Below are 19370 nucleotides of genomic sequence, written 5' to 3'. Positions count from 1 at the left end.
TAAGGGCAACTTTTATTTGCCAAATAGTTGAATTTGCCAAAATATGTTGAATCAAACATATTTTCTATGATGGCCAAAATGATTCCCACGACAGGAGAGTATCTTTGCATGTCAGTGCCCAGAACCAGACTGGCTGTGTACTGTTCTCATTCCAAGTGATATGGATTACTGCAGTGTTTACTACTAAGACAGAAATCATCCAGCGTCATCATCCTACAGCCTAGTCAGGAGGACAGATCTCTGCTTAACAATTAGTAACAGAGAGCTCTGATCACACACCCAGAACAGGTGTTTTTACTTTTACTATTTTGTGTGCGTGTGTGGGGTCACTTTGTTGGTGGGTTGACATATAATGTATCTTTTCATAATCATTATTATACCTACTATTAATGACTTTAGTTAAATATGACTCATCAGATGTTTGGAAAAATTAGAAAACAATCACAAAATACAACCTATACACTTGAAAGAAATAAATGTGAAAACTTTAAACATGACATTCTTAAGTTTAGTAATGAGACGGTTCATTCAAGAAAAGGGGATTGTTAACAAAATAACCTTTAGACTCAATGCAAAGCAAGCTGCTGAGCTGGCTGAATGGCAAGACTGCCCAGCAACAGGCATAGCTCAAGCTAAAAACATTAAATTGAACACGTATAACAATTCCATGAAAATGATCGGACATCTCGTGTAAAAGTAAGCAGAAAGTTGTCAACAGCTTCTGTAGATGGGAATGCAAAAAAGAGAAAAGATCGGCAGCCCGGGAATTACGTGACGGAACTGGACAGCGTACTGAAGCAGTTGATATCATCTGAACAGATTAACACAATGGCTCAAGTGGACTTTCAAGTATATTTGCTAATAAAATTAAATATTAATAGTTTAACCGATTATCCTATCTTCTTTTGGAAGGATCCAATCTGCTCTAACCTGTATACTATTTGGCTTTATTTATTTATTTATTTATTTATTTATTTATTTATTTATTTATTTATTTATTTATTTATTTATTTATTCTTGAGACAAGGCCTCAGCACATAGCTCTGGAACTCACTATACAGACCAGGCTGGCCTCTTAACTCACAGAACTGCCTGCCTTAGCCTCCCAGGTGCAGGGATTAAAGCAGCACCTGGCTAGAATTTTTATGAGTAAATATCAAGACAGACACAGAACCTAACCCATAGTAACCGACATCAGGAGCTTGCAAGCACCTGTGACTCAAGTTTCTGGGGATCCAACACCTCTTCCTGACCTTTGGAGGCTTGTATGAATGTCGCATACAGACAAAATGTGATAAAATAATAATAAAATTAAATTAAAAATAAATAAAAATCACCAAAGGTATGAGTCGAAAAATAGCTCTGTGGTAGAGACCAGTCTTATATGTGCAAAGCCCCGAGTTTAATCTCTAGCACTATGAAACACAAAACCCTCAAAAATGACTACATTTCAAATGAGGGCATGGTGGCGCACATTTGTAATCCCAGTACACAGGGAGCAGAATCTGGGGCCTGCTACAAATGTCAGGTCAGTCTGATATGCACTTGAGCTCTATGCCAGCTAGAACTACATGAAAAACTGTCCCAGCAAATATAATCAAGATCACAAAGCACCTGCTATATATTAATGTAGCTCTTTTAACTATAATGTGAAATAATTCTCCCCCTGCCACCTTTTAAATTAAAAAAAAAAAATGTTAGCACACTATGCTATCTCTTTTTTTGTGTCAACTTGATACACGCTAGTCATCAGAAAGGAGAGATCAGAAATGCCTAAGTTCTGGATGTAGGGCATTTTCTTAATTAGTGATTGACGGGCTGGGCCATCCCTGGGCTGGTGACCCTGGGCTCTATAAGAAAGCAGGCTCAACAAGCCATGAAGAGCAGGCCAGTAAGCAGCACTTCCATGGCCTCTGCAGCAGCTCCTGCCTCCAGGTTCCTGTCCTGAATTTCTCCAATGATGAATTATGATGTGCAAGTGTAAGCCAAATAAACCCATTCCTCCCAAAGTTGCTGTTGGTCAGTGTTTTACCACAGCAATAGAATCGCTAACTAGGACACATACGAGTAAGTTTTTTGTCTGGGGGTTTTTGTTTTGTTGTGACCCTCACTGTGTAGACTAGGGTGGCCTCAAGTTCACTGAGATCTGCCTGCCTCTGCTCGTCTCCAGGTGTTGGAATTAAAGGAGAGACCCACCAGAGCTGGCTAAACCAATGGTTCTTGCTGTATTTCTGTACTTGTACAGGTAATGGCTGCTTCGCTCACATTCACACTCCACCGTCCTCTCCTGGCCTTCCTGTCCCGCCCTCATTTGTTCCCCATGAGCCTGGGATTCTCCCCTGACTAATTGTATGTCACAGAAACTGTGCTGTGTGTATTTAAAACCTGTGTTCGGTAGATAAATGAACATATGACGCCTCGTTTCTCTCCTCTCACCCCGCTATGTTCCCCCTCCCCCCTTTTAGATCCTTTCTTTGCCCAAAATAGTTGTCCTCTGCATTCATGTCATACACACACACACAGAATTATTCTTTCCACAAGTTTGAGCCACATTAAATTTAGTAAGCCCTTTAATACCATCCACAGTCTCAGGAAAGCAGAGTCTCTAAGGCTGCCTGGCAGGTGCTTCTTTTACAGAACTTGGCATGCTCTACAACTGCCATCATAAACTTTGAGACCACACTGTGCCTGTTTAAATTTTCTTGAATCACACTGCCTTAAATGCCAAGAGAAAACACTTGAACTCAGAAATCTGCCTGCCTCTGCCTCCCAAGTGCTGGGATTAAAGGCGTGCGCCACCACTGCCCAGCTAGGGGTGTATTTCTAACTACTTAAAACATTCAAAACATTAAAAATGACCAATCATTACTAGTCTATCTCTATAGAATATTAGGACTATCGTAGGTTTAAAAAAAAAAAAACATGAGATGCCAGGAATTGGTGATCTATAATCCCAGCAATCTCAGCACTCAGGAGACCAAGGCAGGTGCATCTCTGAAAAGTTTGAGGTCAGCCTGGCCTACAAAGCAAGTTCTAGGACAGCCTGGGCTACACTGAGAAACCCTGTCTCAAAAAAGAAAAACCAAAACAAGAGAGAGAGAGAAAGAGGGAGAAGAAGAGGGAGAGGAGGAGGAGGAGGTTAGTTTAGGAATGTGTGAGCTTCTGGCAGCATCTCAGCTAGGTGTGATCACCACTGAGAGGAGACATGAAGAAGCAGGATCCCTTTTAGTGAAGAAGTGATTCAGGGTGTTACACAGCAGAGTCTACAAAGTCCCTCATGTAAACAACTGAGACAGACTCTGACACAGAGTCCCAGGCAGGGTCAATATTTGATATAAGGCACTACACCTTCCTTGCAGGCCTTGAGACTGAACAAAGTTGTATAACTGAGTGACTGATAATGGATGAATGAAATCGACTTATTAGAAACTTTTAATATTGCCAGGCATGGTGGCTCATGCCTTCAATTTCAACAACCAGAAGGAAGAGGTAAAATGGATCACTGTGAGTTTCAGGTCAGCCTAGCCTATAAGACAGAATTCCAGGCTGGTCAGAACTATATAGCAAGACTGTCTCAAAATAAATGGATTTTAATAATTATTAAAGGTAGCTGGGCGGTGGTGTCACACACCTTTAATCCCAGCACTTGGGAGGCAGAGGCAGGTGGATTTCTGAGTTCGAGGCCAGCCCAATCTACAGAGTGAGTTTCAGGACAGCCAGGGCTATACAGAGAAATCCTGTCTCGAAAAACCAACCAACCAAACAAAAAACCAAAAAAAATTATTAAAGGTAAAAATTTTCATCAGTTGATTATACTTTATAAATAGTGATAATTACTATAAATGTTATCTGCCCAATATTCATGCTACCAGTTATAATAGGAATAGCCTAATGAAGCTTTTGGCTTTTAATATTCTTATACAAGTTCAGTGCACTAATCAATGTTAGTAAGGTACAAATTTCTCTCTCTCTCTTTCTCTTTCTCTCTCTGTCTCTCTCAACAGGGTCTCTCTACTTAAGAACAAAGTTCATGTATGAGCTAAGGGAGGCAGGAAAGACAGACTAAAAAGAATCTAGTTCCACCTCACAAAACTGAGCTGTGTCAACCCTGGACTGACTGACTGTGCCTGGTCTTCTCGTCTAAAGAAGAAAATCCTTGGGCAGGACTGGAGAGGGCTCACCAGTGCAGAGCACTGGATGCTCATCTGGACGACCTCCTTACCAGAAGCAATAATTATTGGGTTTGGGAACTCTGATCTCTGAATCAGATTGTTAAATAATTTTAAGGTTGTCTCTTCAGAGTGAAAAACACTAGCAGTAAAAGCACAGTAAAGAAAAACTTTCAGTCAGATAGAGACACACATTGTAGCTGGCAAAGGGACTACTCCCAGGAAATCAGAGCAGCACAAAGAAAGCAGGCTCACCTTAAGGCCCGCTGAAGACAGGTCTTGATGCTCAGTTGGGGTAATGTTAGAAAGGCACCACCTTTTCTTTTTCTCCTGCCTCTTCTTTCAGATGCTGTCAGAGTAAGTGTACTTTTTCTGGTACTATGGGCTTCTTACTGTTTATGGAAATCTCACGGTATAGCTGCTTGTCCACCCTGTGTCTGACCTCCATGCTAACTTTCTTCTCCATCTCTCCTCCACTCCCTTCCTCCTAACATCTGCTGAGATCACAGCAATTTAATATAATTGCCCTCAAGCTTAAAAAAAAAAAAAAAAAAACTCAGGTGGGAAACAACTGAAGACTCCTAACAATGACTTCTGGCCTCCACAAGCACTTGTACACATGTGCATGTTGGGGTACACACACACACACACACACACACACACACACACACACACACACACACACACAAGTGCCCATGCTCATTGCAGTAGTTTGAGTGAGAATTAGGAGGTGTGTCCTTGTTGGAGGAAGTTTGTCACTGGGGCTTGGTTCTGGGGGTTTCAAAAGCCCATTACCAACTCTGTCTTCCTGCTGCCTGCAAATCTAGATACAGAGCTCTTAACGACATCCAGTTCTGTGTCTGCCAATGCTTCCACTGAACCTCTGAAACTGTGGGCCAGCCCCATTAGAGGCTTTCTTTTATAAGAGCTGCTCTGGCCATGGTGTCTCTTCTCCGGAGCACAGCACTGAAGCAGACCTCCACCCTATACCCATGGCACACAGGTGCAAGTCAAAGGACTACTGTTGGAGAGTCAGTTCTCTCCTTCCACCAGTGATAGAACCTAGGTCACAGGCTTGGTGGCTAGACCCTGACACACATCTGGCAGCCCCTGATACACTAGAGTTTTGAGAATAAAAGAACTATGAAGTAAGCCATTAAACTTGTTTGGGGGAATGCTACATGTTTTGAAGTAAAAATGTCTAAACTTCTTTGCTGTGACCAAAGGGTAACAAAAAAAGCAACAACTTTTCCTAATGCTTGTTTTACTAAGCAATTTTCATTACTGAAATGAACCTCAAAACTAAGTTCCGAGTGCACTAAATGATTTTTAATAAATATCCAGAATAAGAAAATAGGTTTTTAAATTTTTAATCTCATATTACAAACCAGTTTGGATAATAAACAGATGTGCTTTTGCCACCATGATAAAACTGAAATAGTATTTCTCTATGACCCAAATATCAAAAGGAGCGGTAGACAGAAAAGCAAAAAGAATTAGTTATAAATATGGTGGGTTTATCAGAAGATCCATTATCCTACCTGTGTCTGACTCTCGCTCTTCATTTCTTGATGGGCTGACTGTAAAGGGCAGTTTACGTTTCATGCATGATTTCTCTCTCATTTCCTTGCCCAGATCACCTCGGTCAATTTTTGAAGTTTTGCTGTAAGATGCAATCTTGTCTTTACTCTATTTTTTAAAGAAAAAACAAACATAAAGTAGTATCACTATTAGCTAAGCAGTGTGGTGTTTTAAATTCTCTTCATTATTTGGAACAAAGCAATGGTTGTTCCTCTTGCAGATCGCCTGAGTTCAGCTCCCAGCATCCATCCACACAGCAGCTCAGAACTGTGTGTCACCTTGTCTCTAGGACCCTTGTCCTCTTCTGACCTACTAGGCACTGCACACAGTGGCACACATATGCACATTTATGAGTATATATGCATGTACATGCAGGAAGACAAAACACCTATACATTGTTTTAAAATTTAGATTTTCTAAATCCTGTTAAGGAATTTTAAAATATAAAAACACATTATAATCCTTTAACATATTTAATCTGTTAAATGCAGAGCCTTCAACAGTTAAATGTCACTTGTGCTGGTCAGCTTTGAGTCAACATAAGATAGTCATCTAAAAGGAGGGAAATTAACCACCATTAGATTTGGCTGTAAGACATTTTCTTTTTCTTTCTTTTTTTTAAATAAAGAATTATTTATCATTTTATCTACATATACTGTAGCTGTCTTCAGATGCACCAGAAGAGGGCACCAGATCTCTTTACGGATGGTTGTGAGCCACCGTGGGTTGCTGGGATTTGAACTCAGGACCTACGGAAGATCAGTCAGTGCTCTTAACCGCTGAGTCATCTCTCCAGCTCATTTTTTGTTTTTTGTTTTTTTTTTAATATCTATTTATTTTATGTATGTGAGTGCACTATTGCTCTTTTCAGACATATTGGAAGAGGGTATTGGATGGTTATGAGCCACCATGTGGTTGCGGGAACTAAACTCAGGATCTGAAAGAGCAGTTGGTGCTCTTAACCACAGAGCCATCTCTCCAGCCTGGACATTTTCTTACTGATGATTGCTGTGAGAATGTACAGCCCACCGTGACTGGTGAAATCCCCAGCTGGTGCTGGTGGTTCTGAGTTCTGTAAAAAGCAGGCTGAACATGCTTCCTCACAGCCATGAGGAGCAAGCCAGTGAGCAGGGCAGTGTCCTCCACGGCCTCTGCATCAGCTCCTGCCCTACTGGAGTTCCTGCCCTGTGTGGTTTTGATGGTAAACTGTAACATAGAACTGTGAGTAAAAGACACCCTTTTCCTCCCTGGGCTTTTTTTTTTTTTTTTGTCAAGATGTTTCATCACAGAAATAGAAACCCTGACTACGATATCCCTCAATTCTCTGTTTTTTGTTTTGTTTTGTTTTTGAAGGCAAGGCTTCACTATGTAGGCCAGGCTGACCCCAAACTCACAGTCTCTCTTCTACTGCAGCCTCCCAAGTACTAAGATGACAGGTGTTAGCTACCACATCTGGTCTAATTATAACATTTTTTCCAAACTATTGCACATTCTTCCACTTTTACTCAATAACATAAAATTTAAATAATACTATAATATCTTGAATAAAATCATCTATCTAAATATAACTAGACATATTACAATAAATAAACACATAAAGAAGAGAGAAGAGGATAGGGGAGATAAAGGGAAGGAAAAAGGAGGGGGGAGAAAAAAAGGACAGGCGGTGTGGCACTGCACACCTTTAATCCCAGTGCTTGGGAGGCAGGGGCAGGAGGATTTCTGAGTTCAAGGCCAGCCTGCTCTACAAAGTGAGTTCCAGGACAGCCAGGACTATACAGAGAACCCTGTCTCAAACAAACAAACAAACAAACAAACAAACAAACAAACAAAACAAAAAGAGAAAAAAAAGAAAAGAAAAAAAGGCGGTGGTGGCAAACGCCTTTAATCCCAGCACTTGGGAGGCAGAGGCAGGCGGATCTCTGAGTTCGAGGCCAGCCTGGTCTACAGAGTGAGTTCCAGGACAGCCAGGGCTACACAGAGAAACCCTGTCTTGGAAAAAACCAAAAAGAAAAAAAAAGAAAAAAACAAACAAACAAAAAACAAAGAGAGAGAGAGAGAGAAAGAAAAAGAGAGAGAGAGAGAGAGAGAGAGAGAGAGAGAGAGAGAGAGAGAGAGAGAAAGAAAGAAAGAAAGAAAGAAAGAAAGAAAGAAAAGAAAAAGGGGGAGAGGAACCAGAGAGTAAGAGAGAAAAGAAAGCAATCATCACTGAAACTGAGCTTAAATATAAGTCAAGAGAATAATAAAATTACAAAAGACTATTATTTCTAATCAATAAAAACTGTACAGCTTAGGATAACGTACAATGTTCCTAGAAACACATCACTAAGAGCCGGAGTTATCAATAAGAGCTGCATCACGAAGCTGAGTGCAGTGGCACACACTCTAATCCCAGCACTCAGGAGGCAGAGGCAGGTGAATTCGGAGTTCAGCGTTGGCCTGGTTCAAGTGCTCCCAGACAGCCAGTGCTACACACAGCACAGACAGCCTGTCTCACAACAACTCAACAACCAAGCAGCTGAGGCAGAGAAGAAGTCTGCATCTACCCTGACCATACACACAGTAGCCTACAGTCCAGGATTTGTCTCAGCAGGTGACTGTGCTGTCTCTGAGGCTGATGACCTGCACACAGGTGACACTGGATCATCTGTGGCCGGAGAGAAGTGATCCACAAGTTGTCCTCCGGTCTCTACACACAGTGACAAACATGCACACACAGAAATGTTCTAAAGCAACAACAAAAGAAAAAATGGCACCCTTCATGTGAGTTTTACAAGAATCTTCACAAGAAAATTCAAGGAACAGATATTTCCTGTTCTAGACAAACAATATAACAACATAAAAATAAAACTAGGATCTATCTATCCAATCCACTTTACAGGTCTAAAATAAATTTGGCATTTAAAAAGTCCAAGACAGAAAATTATAGATGGAGAAAATATAAAAATCTTAAATTTTTCAATCAAATTTGATGTCATGAGAAAATAACATGGTGGGTAGAGAGATGGCTCAGCAATTAGGAGCACTGACCGCTCTTCCAGGGGTCCTGAGTTCAATTTCCAGCAACCACATTGTGGCTTATAACCATCTGTAATGAGATCAATGCCCTCTTCTGATGTATCTGAAGACAGTGACAGTGTACTCATATACATAAAATAAATAAATCTTTAAAAAACAAAAAACCTTCTGGCTGGGCATGGTGGTATTTGCTTTTGATTCCAGCCCTTGGGAGGCAGAGGTAGGCAGATCTCTGAGTTCTAGGCTCTCATCTACAGAGCAAGTTCCAGGACAGACAGGCTGCACAAACCCTGTCTCGAAAAACAAAACAAAACAAAACAAAACAAAGCATTCTGGGACAGGAGAAACAGACAGCTCAGCAGTTACAAGCATGAACTACAGCTCTTCCAGAGGACCCTGGTTTAACTTCTTAGACTTCTGTGTAGCAGCTTGTAACTGCCTGTAATTCCAGCTCTAGGCTAACACCCTTTTCTGGCCTTCAAGGACATCTACACCTACACACACACACACACACACACACACACACACACAAAAACATGCATACAATTTACATAAATAAAAAATTAAATATTTTTTAAATGAACAAAACATAACTTACCCAGACAATGCAAAGGTAGTCAGTCCCTTATTAGAAACCCTCTAATCAGCTGTTAAGAGCAGGCGCTACTTACACTTGGAGAAGATCTGGGTTTGGGTCACACCTGCCTGTACCTCCAGCTCTAGGAGGCCTAGGCCTGCCATTCCTGGTCTCCGAGGGCACCTGCATTCACTGGCATGTACATTTACACACATCTGACACCTACGTTACATTTTTTAGTAATTACTAAGAACACTAAGGATCTTCTGTGTGCAGTACCTTTCTCCCATATGGTCTCTCCACCATGCTGCTGTCACTGTCAGAATTTTCACTCTGAACTGCTTTTGTGAACCCAGATCTGGGCATTTTATAGCTGTTCAGCTAGCTGCTGCTTTTATCAGTCTTCTCATCCTGGATCTGTAAGAACAGATATAAAAGCATTATTTGTATATGCATATAATACAATATAATGTTTATGTGCCACAATTAGTACAATTACATTTCTCAGTTTCAATAATTTTTCCAGAAAAGACAACCTATGTTTTCACTTATCAATCTGAGTTTTTATTAAAATTCTCTTAAGTCTACTCAGCTTGTTAATGGAAAAGACTGACTTCAATGCCTCCATCTCTGACCTACTACTGTTTACAGCTTTCTATATATCCACAGCAGCAGCAGAGGAGAGCAGTAGTAAAGGGCCCTCACTCTAGCATGGATCAAGAGGTGGGAGTGTCAAACAGGCTTCTCCTCAGACCCACCCTGGCACACATGCATCCTTCCCTCCCTGCACTAAGCTATCCTGTGACTTTAGCAAGCTTTTTGCTCATGTGCTCGTGCTGGGCTACAACAATCACTCTACACACAGCTCTTTTCTCTCCTACTCTGCAAGTTATGTTCAACAAGGGCCTTCTCAGAAGCTTATGGTTATAACACACTTGGCCTTGGGAGATGCAGCAAAAATTCTCAGCAAGTTTCACATACAAAAGAGGAAGCTGTGAGTCTAAACTGTTTCATTCGCTGATGATCTAATAGCCACATGTAGCTAAATAAAAATTAGACAAAATTACAGTAGCTATTACATGAAATAATATAGGTATACATTTATATTCTCCTGGAAAAGCTTCCCCGTAAAGCGCTGACCTAGATTAATGTTCCTGGCCAAGAAGAGCATTACACAATAGATTGAGAAATTCAATGACTGACAAGCTTACTTTCAACTCCTTCATGCAATAAATTTCCAGTGAATATCACAAGACTAGGTAATCTGCCATTTCAGAGCCAATGTGAACTACAAAACTCCAAATACTTTGGTAGTATTAGGAGTCTGCTAAACTCTCCAAATTGTCATATTGGTGCTTGCTATTTTATTTGGTTTTGATAAGGGATAAAGGGATTAAAAATACCTTCAATGAATTATTTATTTGGTTTTGATAAGGGAGAAAGGGTAAAAATACCTTCAATGAATTGAACTAACAAAAATGTAGTAAATGGATCTGTATAGACCCAATTAAAATATAGTTGGTTCCTAGCCCAATGTAAATTACAATCACTAGAGTAACCATCACACAAACATAAATTAAAACAGAATAAAACAGTATAAAAATTAAAAGCATACTAGATAATTAGAGTATTTAAACAATCAAACAAAAAAATATGTCACTAGGGCTGGTTGGCTGGCTCAGCAGGCACAGCACATGCTGACAGGCCTGGCAAGCCTGGAACCCTAGATCTCAAGCCCTGGAGCCCATATGTGGCAGACAGAACTACTCCACAAGCTGCCCTTGGGACTCTACATGCACACATGTACACAAACACACCATTGGCCACCCCCTCACACGCAAGCATGCAAGTTTCACATACAGAGTGTTTCTGTGTGTCTGCACACACAGAAATATGGTTTTTTTTTTAGTGCCAGTAAAAGTGACTGGGGATGCCGGTGACAGTGACAGTGTCTGTCTAGCAGACATTAGGGGGTCTGCAACTCAATCACATCAGCCAAAACAACAACAAAACAATTAGCTCATGGTTCAGATCTTTCCTTTCATCGGAGATGAAACAAAGTTGAAGAAAATAAACTTTCCATTGGTGTTTCAGCATTACACGTAAGAGTCAGACTGTGTCTTGAAACCATTTAACTGCTTAGGTACGATCATGTAAACAGAAGCATTTAAAACCAATACTTTCCTCGGAGGTGGCTATCAGTATGTTCACAGAGTTAGAACCACAAGTTACAGAAAAATTCCAATCCATATCAAAACTAAGCTGCTTAATAGCAGACATCAACACAGTGTGGCTATGAGGACAGAACATTGTGTCTTCTGTAAATGGAACCCAATTAAGTCATCAGTGACCTAAGTAAGTATCATGAGTATTTTTTGAAAAATGATTCCAGGGCACTAATGTTATATTAAAGGAATGTGTGTTATAGAAATTTATATATTATCTTAAAAGACCTTTATTTAGAAAAAATTAGCGGTGGTGGCGCACGCCTGTAATCCCAACACTCTTGGGAGGCAGAGGCAGGTGGATTTCTGAGTTCGAGGACAACCTGGTCTACAGAGTGAGTTCCAGGACAGCCAGGGCTATATAGAGAAACCCTGTCTTGAAAAAAACCAAATACAAAAAACCAAAAAATAAAACAAACAAAAAAAAAAAAGAAAAGAAAGAAAGATTAGCAAAGACATAAGGAAAATCACAACAAATTCCAAATGTCTAATACATGAAGATTTAATATAAATCACAGCCACTAGAATAACCCGCAAACTATACAAAGAGATATAAAAAGCACACTATATTTCTAATGAATAGTTTAAGATATACAAATAACTCCATAAAAGGCAGAAAAAGAAAGACTGAGAAATGAATATTGAGGTTAAACAATAAACAGGGCTGGCTTGCTGCCAAGCCTAGTAGTATTCTGAGTTTGATTCAGAGAACCCCACAGGGTAGAGAAACAACTTCCAAAAGTTATTCTCAGACTTCCACAATGTGCACTGTATGGTATGGGTGCACACACCCATATACATATACACAATAAAAATGTAAATTAAACAAACCTAAAAGGCAACAAAATAAAAGATTTAGTTCGTGATCTTAATTTCCCAGTCAAATGACAGGCATACTGGTTGGCTTTGTGTGTTAATTTGACACAAGTTAGAGTCATCAGAGAGGAAAGACCTTCAATTGAGAAACTGCCTCCATGAGATCCAGCTGTAAGGTATTTTCTCAATTAGTGGTCAAAGGAGACAGGCACCGCCCATGGTGGGTGGTGCCATCTCTGGGTTTTGCAAAAAAGCAATCTGAGTAAACCAAGGGAAGCAAGCCAGTAAGCAGCACTCTCCACAGCCTCTGCATCAGCTCCTGCCTCCAGGTTCCTGCTTGCTTGAGTTCCTGTCCTGACTTCCTCCAATGAGAGATTATGATCTGGAAGTATAAGCCAAATTAACCCTTTCCTTCTCAACTTGCCAGGGTTTTATCTCAGCAATAAAAATCCTAAGACAACAGACTAGAAGGATGAGTTAAAGACAGTCTTCCTAATTTGTTCCTTGTAAGAAGCATGACTCACTAGAAAAGGAGTGTGCTACCTTAAGTGAAAGATGGAAAAGGTATCCCAAGTGAACAGAGCTATAAAACAGAGGTGCCACTATTCTAATCTGACAAATACAGACTTCAAACCAGAGCTAAGAACAAGAGATAAAGAAGGCCACTTTACTCAGATTGATGAACAATCCATCAAGGATAGGAAGACAAAGTTCCTGGAAAGAAACTGTCGGCAAAGACTGACAAGGACTACAGTGCTGTGGAGAGGTCGCAGGCCCAGAGCTAGCTCCGTACTATGGACTAGCTTGAGCCCCTCAACAGCTACTCCTTACTCATTCCTGTCAGAATAAGATCTTGTGATGTTACAGATTTTAAAAACCTTTGGAAATCTATGACTTTGATAGACTGCTACCTTCCACCACCACAAAACCTAAGAATGCCATCGGCTGACACCTAAGGCTTACAGCAAAGCCCCCCCTCCCCCCATCTTGCTGTCCACAGCTCTTTGACATACCTATCAATGCACTTCAGACTTGCCTGGATTCATGGCTTTCTTTAGCTTATAAAGCTATGAAACTGCTTCTATGTTAGAACATAGAATTTGGGGGATCCTAAACCTGTGTTCCTGGGTCATGGTCAATCAAAATGGCTCCAGAATAAAACTATACCTTATTCCCTTTAATGTAAGAGCTGTGTTCTCTGCATTGACATGGATATTAAAATTCTAAGCATATATGCAACCAAACACAAGTGCACCAAATCCATAAAACAAATTCTGTAAGACATAAGCCAGCATTCTATTAGTTAGATATATTATAAAATCAAATTGACCCTGCACAGTAACAGTAGATGACTTCAACACATTGCTTGAAATAATTATCAGGTCATCCCAGCAAAAAGCAAAATAAATATTTGGATTAAATTACATCTGAAACCAATGGATTTAAGAGACATCTACAGCACATTTCCCCCCTTGGCCTGGTATAAGCATGATAACCTGGGTTTGGAGATAGGAAGTGATTCCCCCAAGCTTTGTCTTCTGACCTCCACTATGAGTCACTAAATAAATTTACCCAAAGATTATATATACATCTCTTTGCAGCCCTCAGAACTTTCTCTAAAAGAGAACATATATTAGGACACCAAGAAAATCTTTTTTCTTTTCTTTCTTTCTTTTTTTTTCAAGTTTATGTGCATGAGTACACTGTTGCTCCCTTCAGCCCCGCCAGAAGAGGGCATCAGATCCCATTACAGATGGTTGTGAGCCACCATGAGGTTGCTAGGAATTGAACTCAGGACCTCTGGAAGAGCAGCATTCAGTGCTCTTAACTGCTGAGCCATCTCTCCAGCCCAAGACAATCTTAAATACAGGAAAGTGAAATAATTCTGTATATCATACCTGATCACACACACACACAAAAAAACCCTATCCTCATAGCAAGACAGACCATAGATCATACAAACAAATGGAGACTCAACAAGATTAAATGATGAATGGTAATTGAAAAAAAAATCAAGGAGAATTTTGGAAATTAAATTGAATGAAAACTGAATGAAAATGAAAACACAGCATACCCAAGCCAAGGAGACAAAACCAAAGCAGTCCTAAGAGGGACATGTACAGGGCCTGTATTGAGAGACCAGTGCTAGGAGATGGTGGCACATGACTTCAATCTCAGCACTCAAGAGGCAGAGGCAGGCAGATCTCTAAAGTCTAGGCTAGCCTGGTCTATAGAATGAGTTCCACAACAGCCAGTGTTACACAGAGAAAACCCTATCTCAAAAAAAAAAAAAAAAAAAAAACCCAAAACAAACCAAAATAACTACCAACAAACCAAACAAGCAAAAAACAGAAAAAAGCTAGCTAATAACCTAATGAGGTATACATAAGCAAAATATCAATGCATATAAAATAAAATCATTAAAAAGACACAATTCAGTAAGATTAAACAGAAAACCATTATAACCGATACCAAGAAAGTTAAATATCATACCTTAAAAATATATATTCCAGCCGGGAGGTGGTGGCGCACGCCTGTAATCTCAGCACTCTGGGAGGCAGAGGCAGGAGGATTTCTGAGTTCGAGGCCAGTCTGGTCTACCAAGTGAGTTCCAGGACAGCCAGGGCTATACAGAGAAACTCTGTCTCCAAAAAAAACAAATATATATATATATATATTCATTCCACTAAACTGGAAATTCTAAAAGAAATGGATAACTTCTAAATACATGACCTACCAAATTTTTAAAAGACCTGTAGCAAGCAGTAAAAATGAAGCAGTAATAATTTTGTTGTTGTTGTTATATGGTTTTTTTGTTTGGTTAGTTAGTTTTTTGATACAAGGTTTCACTGTACAGCCCTGGCTGTCCCAGAACTGGATCTGTAGACCAGGCTGGCCTCAAACTAACAGATCCACCTGCCTCTGCCTCCCGAGTGCTAGGATGAAAACTGTGTACCACTACCACCTGTATTTTTTTTTTAAATCTCTCAGAGATGTTAAATGAGTCAGAAATTAAGCACACATAATGTTTTGTTGCTTGTTTTGTATTTTGTTTATTTGTTTTTGCTTTTTGAGACAGGGTTTCTCTATGTAACAGACCCCAGAACTTACTCTGTAGACCAGACTGGCCTCTAGTTCACAGATATTTGCTTGCCTATTCGGATGAAAGGCTTGCATCAGGCTATGCCACACATGCACTGTTCTTACACTGGAAGACTCAAGTTTAGTTCCCAGCAGCTAAGGTGAGTGGCTCAAAGCTTCCCTGTACCTCAGCTTCAGGCGATCCAATACCTCTGCCCTCCACAGGCACCCGAGTGCACATAAACACACATATACGTAGCACTGGGGTGTGAGGAGACTTTAGCTCAGGATTCAGTGGAAGACTTCAACAGACCTTCAAAGAACACCAACATTTCCCAGCTTTCCCACAGAACAGAAAATGAAGTAATACTGCCAAACTCTTTCTACAAAGTCAGTATTATCCTGCTATCCAAACCAGATCAAGACACAGTAAAAATAAATACGTATGTACACACACACACTCACACACACACACACACACACACACACACACACACACACACACACACAATTATGGCCCAATCTCCTTGATGAAAAAAAATATGTGCAAAAACAAACAAACAAAAAAAACCTTGCAAGCCAATTTCAATAAAAAAGGATTGTCACCCTTGAGTACAGTCCTATTGCACTGACTTCAATCCCTGGATCATGGTGGGAGAGAACCAATACCAAGAGTTACGTCTACAAAGCCTAAAGTCTAGCCCATGCCTTTGATCCCATCTCTCGGGAGGCATAGAGATCTCTTTGAATTTGAGGCCAGCCTGGAAGACAAAGAGAGCTAGGGCTTACACAGAGAAATCTCATCTTGAAAAATTAAAAACCAAGAAAAAAAGTTAGTCTTCCTTAAAATGTGCTGTTGCTCATGAACACTTGTGTACACACACACACACACACACACACACACACAGAGAGAGAGAGAGAGAGAGAGAGAGAGACGCCTTTTTTTATTAGATTTACGTGAGTATTTTGCCTGCACGTATGCCTGTGTGCCATGTACATGACTAGTGCCTGCTGAGGTCAGAAGAGGGTATCAAATACCCTGGACTGAAGTTTGGGGTGGTTGGGAGATAGACTATGAGTGCTAGAACCCAAGCCTGGATCATCTTAAAGAGCAACAAGGTTTAAACCACTATCCATCTCTTCAGTGTCAACAATTCAAAAGAAAAGAATAGCATTCACAACGATAAAGTGAGTAACATTCCAGAGATCCAAATTCAACATACAAAAATCAGTAATGGTTAATATATCACATAGATTCAAGGACAGGAATCAGATAGGTAGATACAGAAAAAGTCCTAAAGAAACTGGTAAAAGGACGCTGAAGAGCCAATCTATCAGCCTTAAGCAGCAAGAGCAATGACGGAGCGGTGCTGGACATACCACACTTGCTGACACACCGGCTCTAAGTGTATGAACAGTGAGTGTACAGTGTAAAGCACAAAGTCAGGAGTGTACCCTATGGAACAGGAGATGAACAGATCAAGCACACACAGCTCATCAGCCTTCAACAAGGATGTCAAGAAGACACACTGGTACTGTGTGACAAAAATCAAACAGCTTCTTCAACAAATGGTCCTCAGAATGTCAGCTTACATACATCAGTACAAGACCAAAGACCTCATGTAACAGGGCAAAAACATCAAGATAAAGGTACTGGCCAGGGAGTGGTGCATCCTTTAATCCTAGCAATAGTCAGAAAGATGAGACAGGCAGGGATTGCTGAAAGGCCAGCAGGGGATACACAGCAAGTTCCAGCTAAGACTGTGTGGTGAAACTTTGTCTCAAAACACTCCAAATCTTTCTGAGGACAATATCACAAGTAATAACTAACTGATAAATGAGACTGCATAATATTAAAACCTGCACAGCAAAGAAAGCCATCACTAGAGGAATAGTCAGTAAACAAAAAAGATAAAGCACAATGACCAGAGCAGGGAGCAGACTCAGTGACAGCTACACTTCAGGTTCCAATAATGAAGTTTTTAAAATGAATTAAAGTTATTTAAAGAAGCAATTAGCATTTATCCACTGTATTTAATCTATTAGTAGAAATAATCGAGCCAGAGAAGAGCTGGTTAAGAGCATACACCATTCTTCCAGAGAACCAAGTTTGGTTTCCAGTCAGGCCACTCAAAACCATGTAAACCTAAACCTCCAGCTCAACGGGCCTGGCCTCTATGGGGACTATTCTCATGTGCAAGTCTACCCATTGACAAAAATATATACAATTAAAGATAAAATCTTAGCCAGACAGTAGTGGTGCATGCCTGTAATCCCAGCACTCTGAGAGGCAGAGGCAGGCGGTTTTCTGAGTTCGAGGCCAGCCTGGTCTACAGAGTGAGCTCCAGGACAGACAGGGCTACACAGAGAAACCCTGTCTCTAAAAATCCAAATCCAAAAAAACCAAAAAAAAACAAAAAAAACAAAAAAAAAAAAAGATAAAATCTTTCTATGTATGCATATATAGTTTAACTGGAAAAAATTTCCATCTTCCCTTTGGAGGTAAGTTCCTTTTGCTGAAAATATCACACTTTGGACCCAGGACCCAGGGGACAAGCTGGATCTGATCTGAAAACGCCGTTCCCCGAGGAGTCCTTCTCATGGTACTAGAAGGTGCCATGTCAAGGGAGGGAGGCAATTATTATTCTTACCCTACTCTGACGCCTCTGCACCACAAGGACCAGCAAGGTGGATAACTAGAGGGGTGCAGTAGTGACATGCATACCTCGGTAGAAGCCAACAACTTTCTACTTGGACACAAGGCCTCCTCAACAAGAGGGCAAACAGAGCTGGTACTGAAAACCTAACTAACTCCAGAGCTGCTGAAGCCATGGATCTTGGAGTACACCCGCCACTTTACCAAGCAGCATGATAGCAAACTATAAATATTTAGCCTTACAGCCATTCATAAATGCAAAAAATGCAACCAAATAAAATGCAGAACAAGAGATTTGTGATGCTCAATCTCAACTGATAAGACTGCACAAATCCTGCACCTAAAGCTCAGCGATCACTGTAGAAGAACAAAGACTGTGAGGCCCAAAGGAACAGGAAGTTTGCCCTGAGAGTGCATCTCCTAGAAATATCAAGAGGCCAGGTGTGGTGGCAGTTCAAGGACAGCCAGGGCTGTTACATGGAGAATCCCTGTCTCAAAGTAAAAAAATAATTATTTCTTACAAATTTCATGATGTCTTTGTTTTTTAATAGCTGAGTAGTACTCTATTGTACCACATTTTCTGTATTCATTCTTCAGCTAAGGGACATTTAGACTGTTTCCAGTTTCAGTCTATTACGAATAAATCTGAACACAGCTGAGAACATCTTTTGGGTATATGCCCAGGAGTGGTATAGCTGGGTTTTGAGGTAGAACTATTCCCAGTTTTCTGAGATAACGACAAATTGATTTCTAGAGTGGTTGTGCAAGTTTGCACTCCCACAAGCAAAGCAGGAGTGTTCCCCTTACTCTATATCCTTGCCAGGACATGCTGTCAACTGAGTTTTTGATCTTAGCCATTTTCACAGGTCTAAGATGGAATCTGAGTTGTCTTGATTTGCATTTCCCTGATGATTAAGGGCACTGAACATTTCTTCTCAGCTATTAGAGGTTCCTCTGTTGAGAATTCTCTGTTTAGTTCTGTACCCCATTTTTTTTTTTTGATTTGGTTTTTCCAAGACAGGGTTTCTCTGTGTAGCCCTGGCTGTCCTGGAACTCACTCTGTAGACCAGGCTGGCCTCGAACTCAGAAATCCACCTGCCTCTGCCTCCCTGTGCTGGGATTACAGGTGTGCGCCACCACCACCTGGCTCTGTACCCCATTTTTTAAATTGGGTTATTTGGGTTGTGTCTAATCCCTTGGGTTTTTTTAAATATATATTTTGGATATTAGTCCTCTATTGGATATAG

General features: G+C 40.5%; 1 protein-coding gene across 5 annotated transcripts in view; it reads right to left on the bottom strand.

The window, feature by feature from the left end:
- Positions 1 to 19370, bottom strand: part of Ankrd12 (ankyrin repeat domain 12) — a 107718-nt gene that overhangs the window by 69349 nt on the left and 18999 nt on the right. For all 5 annotated transcript variants that reach the window (XM_052193498.1, XM_052193499.1, XM_052193501.1 and 2 more), the window contains exons 2-3: positions 9625 to 9762; positions 5711 to 5858 (exon numbers count right to left, since the gene is read on the bottom strand). In XM_052193498.1, coding sequence (XP_052049458.1) covers positions 5711 to 5858; positions 9625 to 9711 — 235 coding nt within the window. In that variant the 5' untranslated portion in view covers positions 9712 to 9762. The remainder of the gene's footprint in view (positions 1 to 5710; positions 5859 to 9624; positions 9763 to 19370) is intronic.

This window comes from Apodemus sylvaticus, chromosome 9 (assembly GCF_947179515.1).
Source record: "Apodemus sylvaticus chromosome 9, mApoSyl1.1, whole genome shotgun sequence".
Lineage (NCBI taxonomy): Eukaryota > Metazoa > Chordata > Mammalia > Rodentia > Muridae > Apodemus > Apodemus sylvaticus.
The sequence above is the reverse complement of the archived record's forward strand: the minus strand, read 5'-3'. Positions and strand labels throughout refer to the sequence as shown.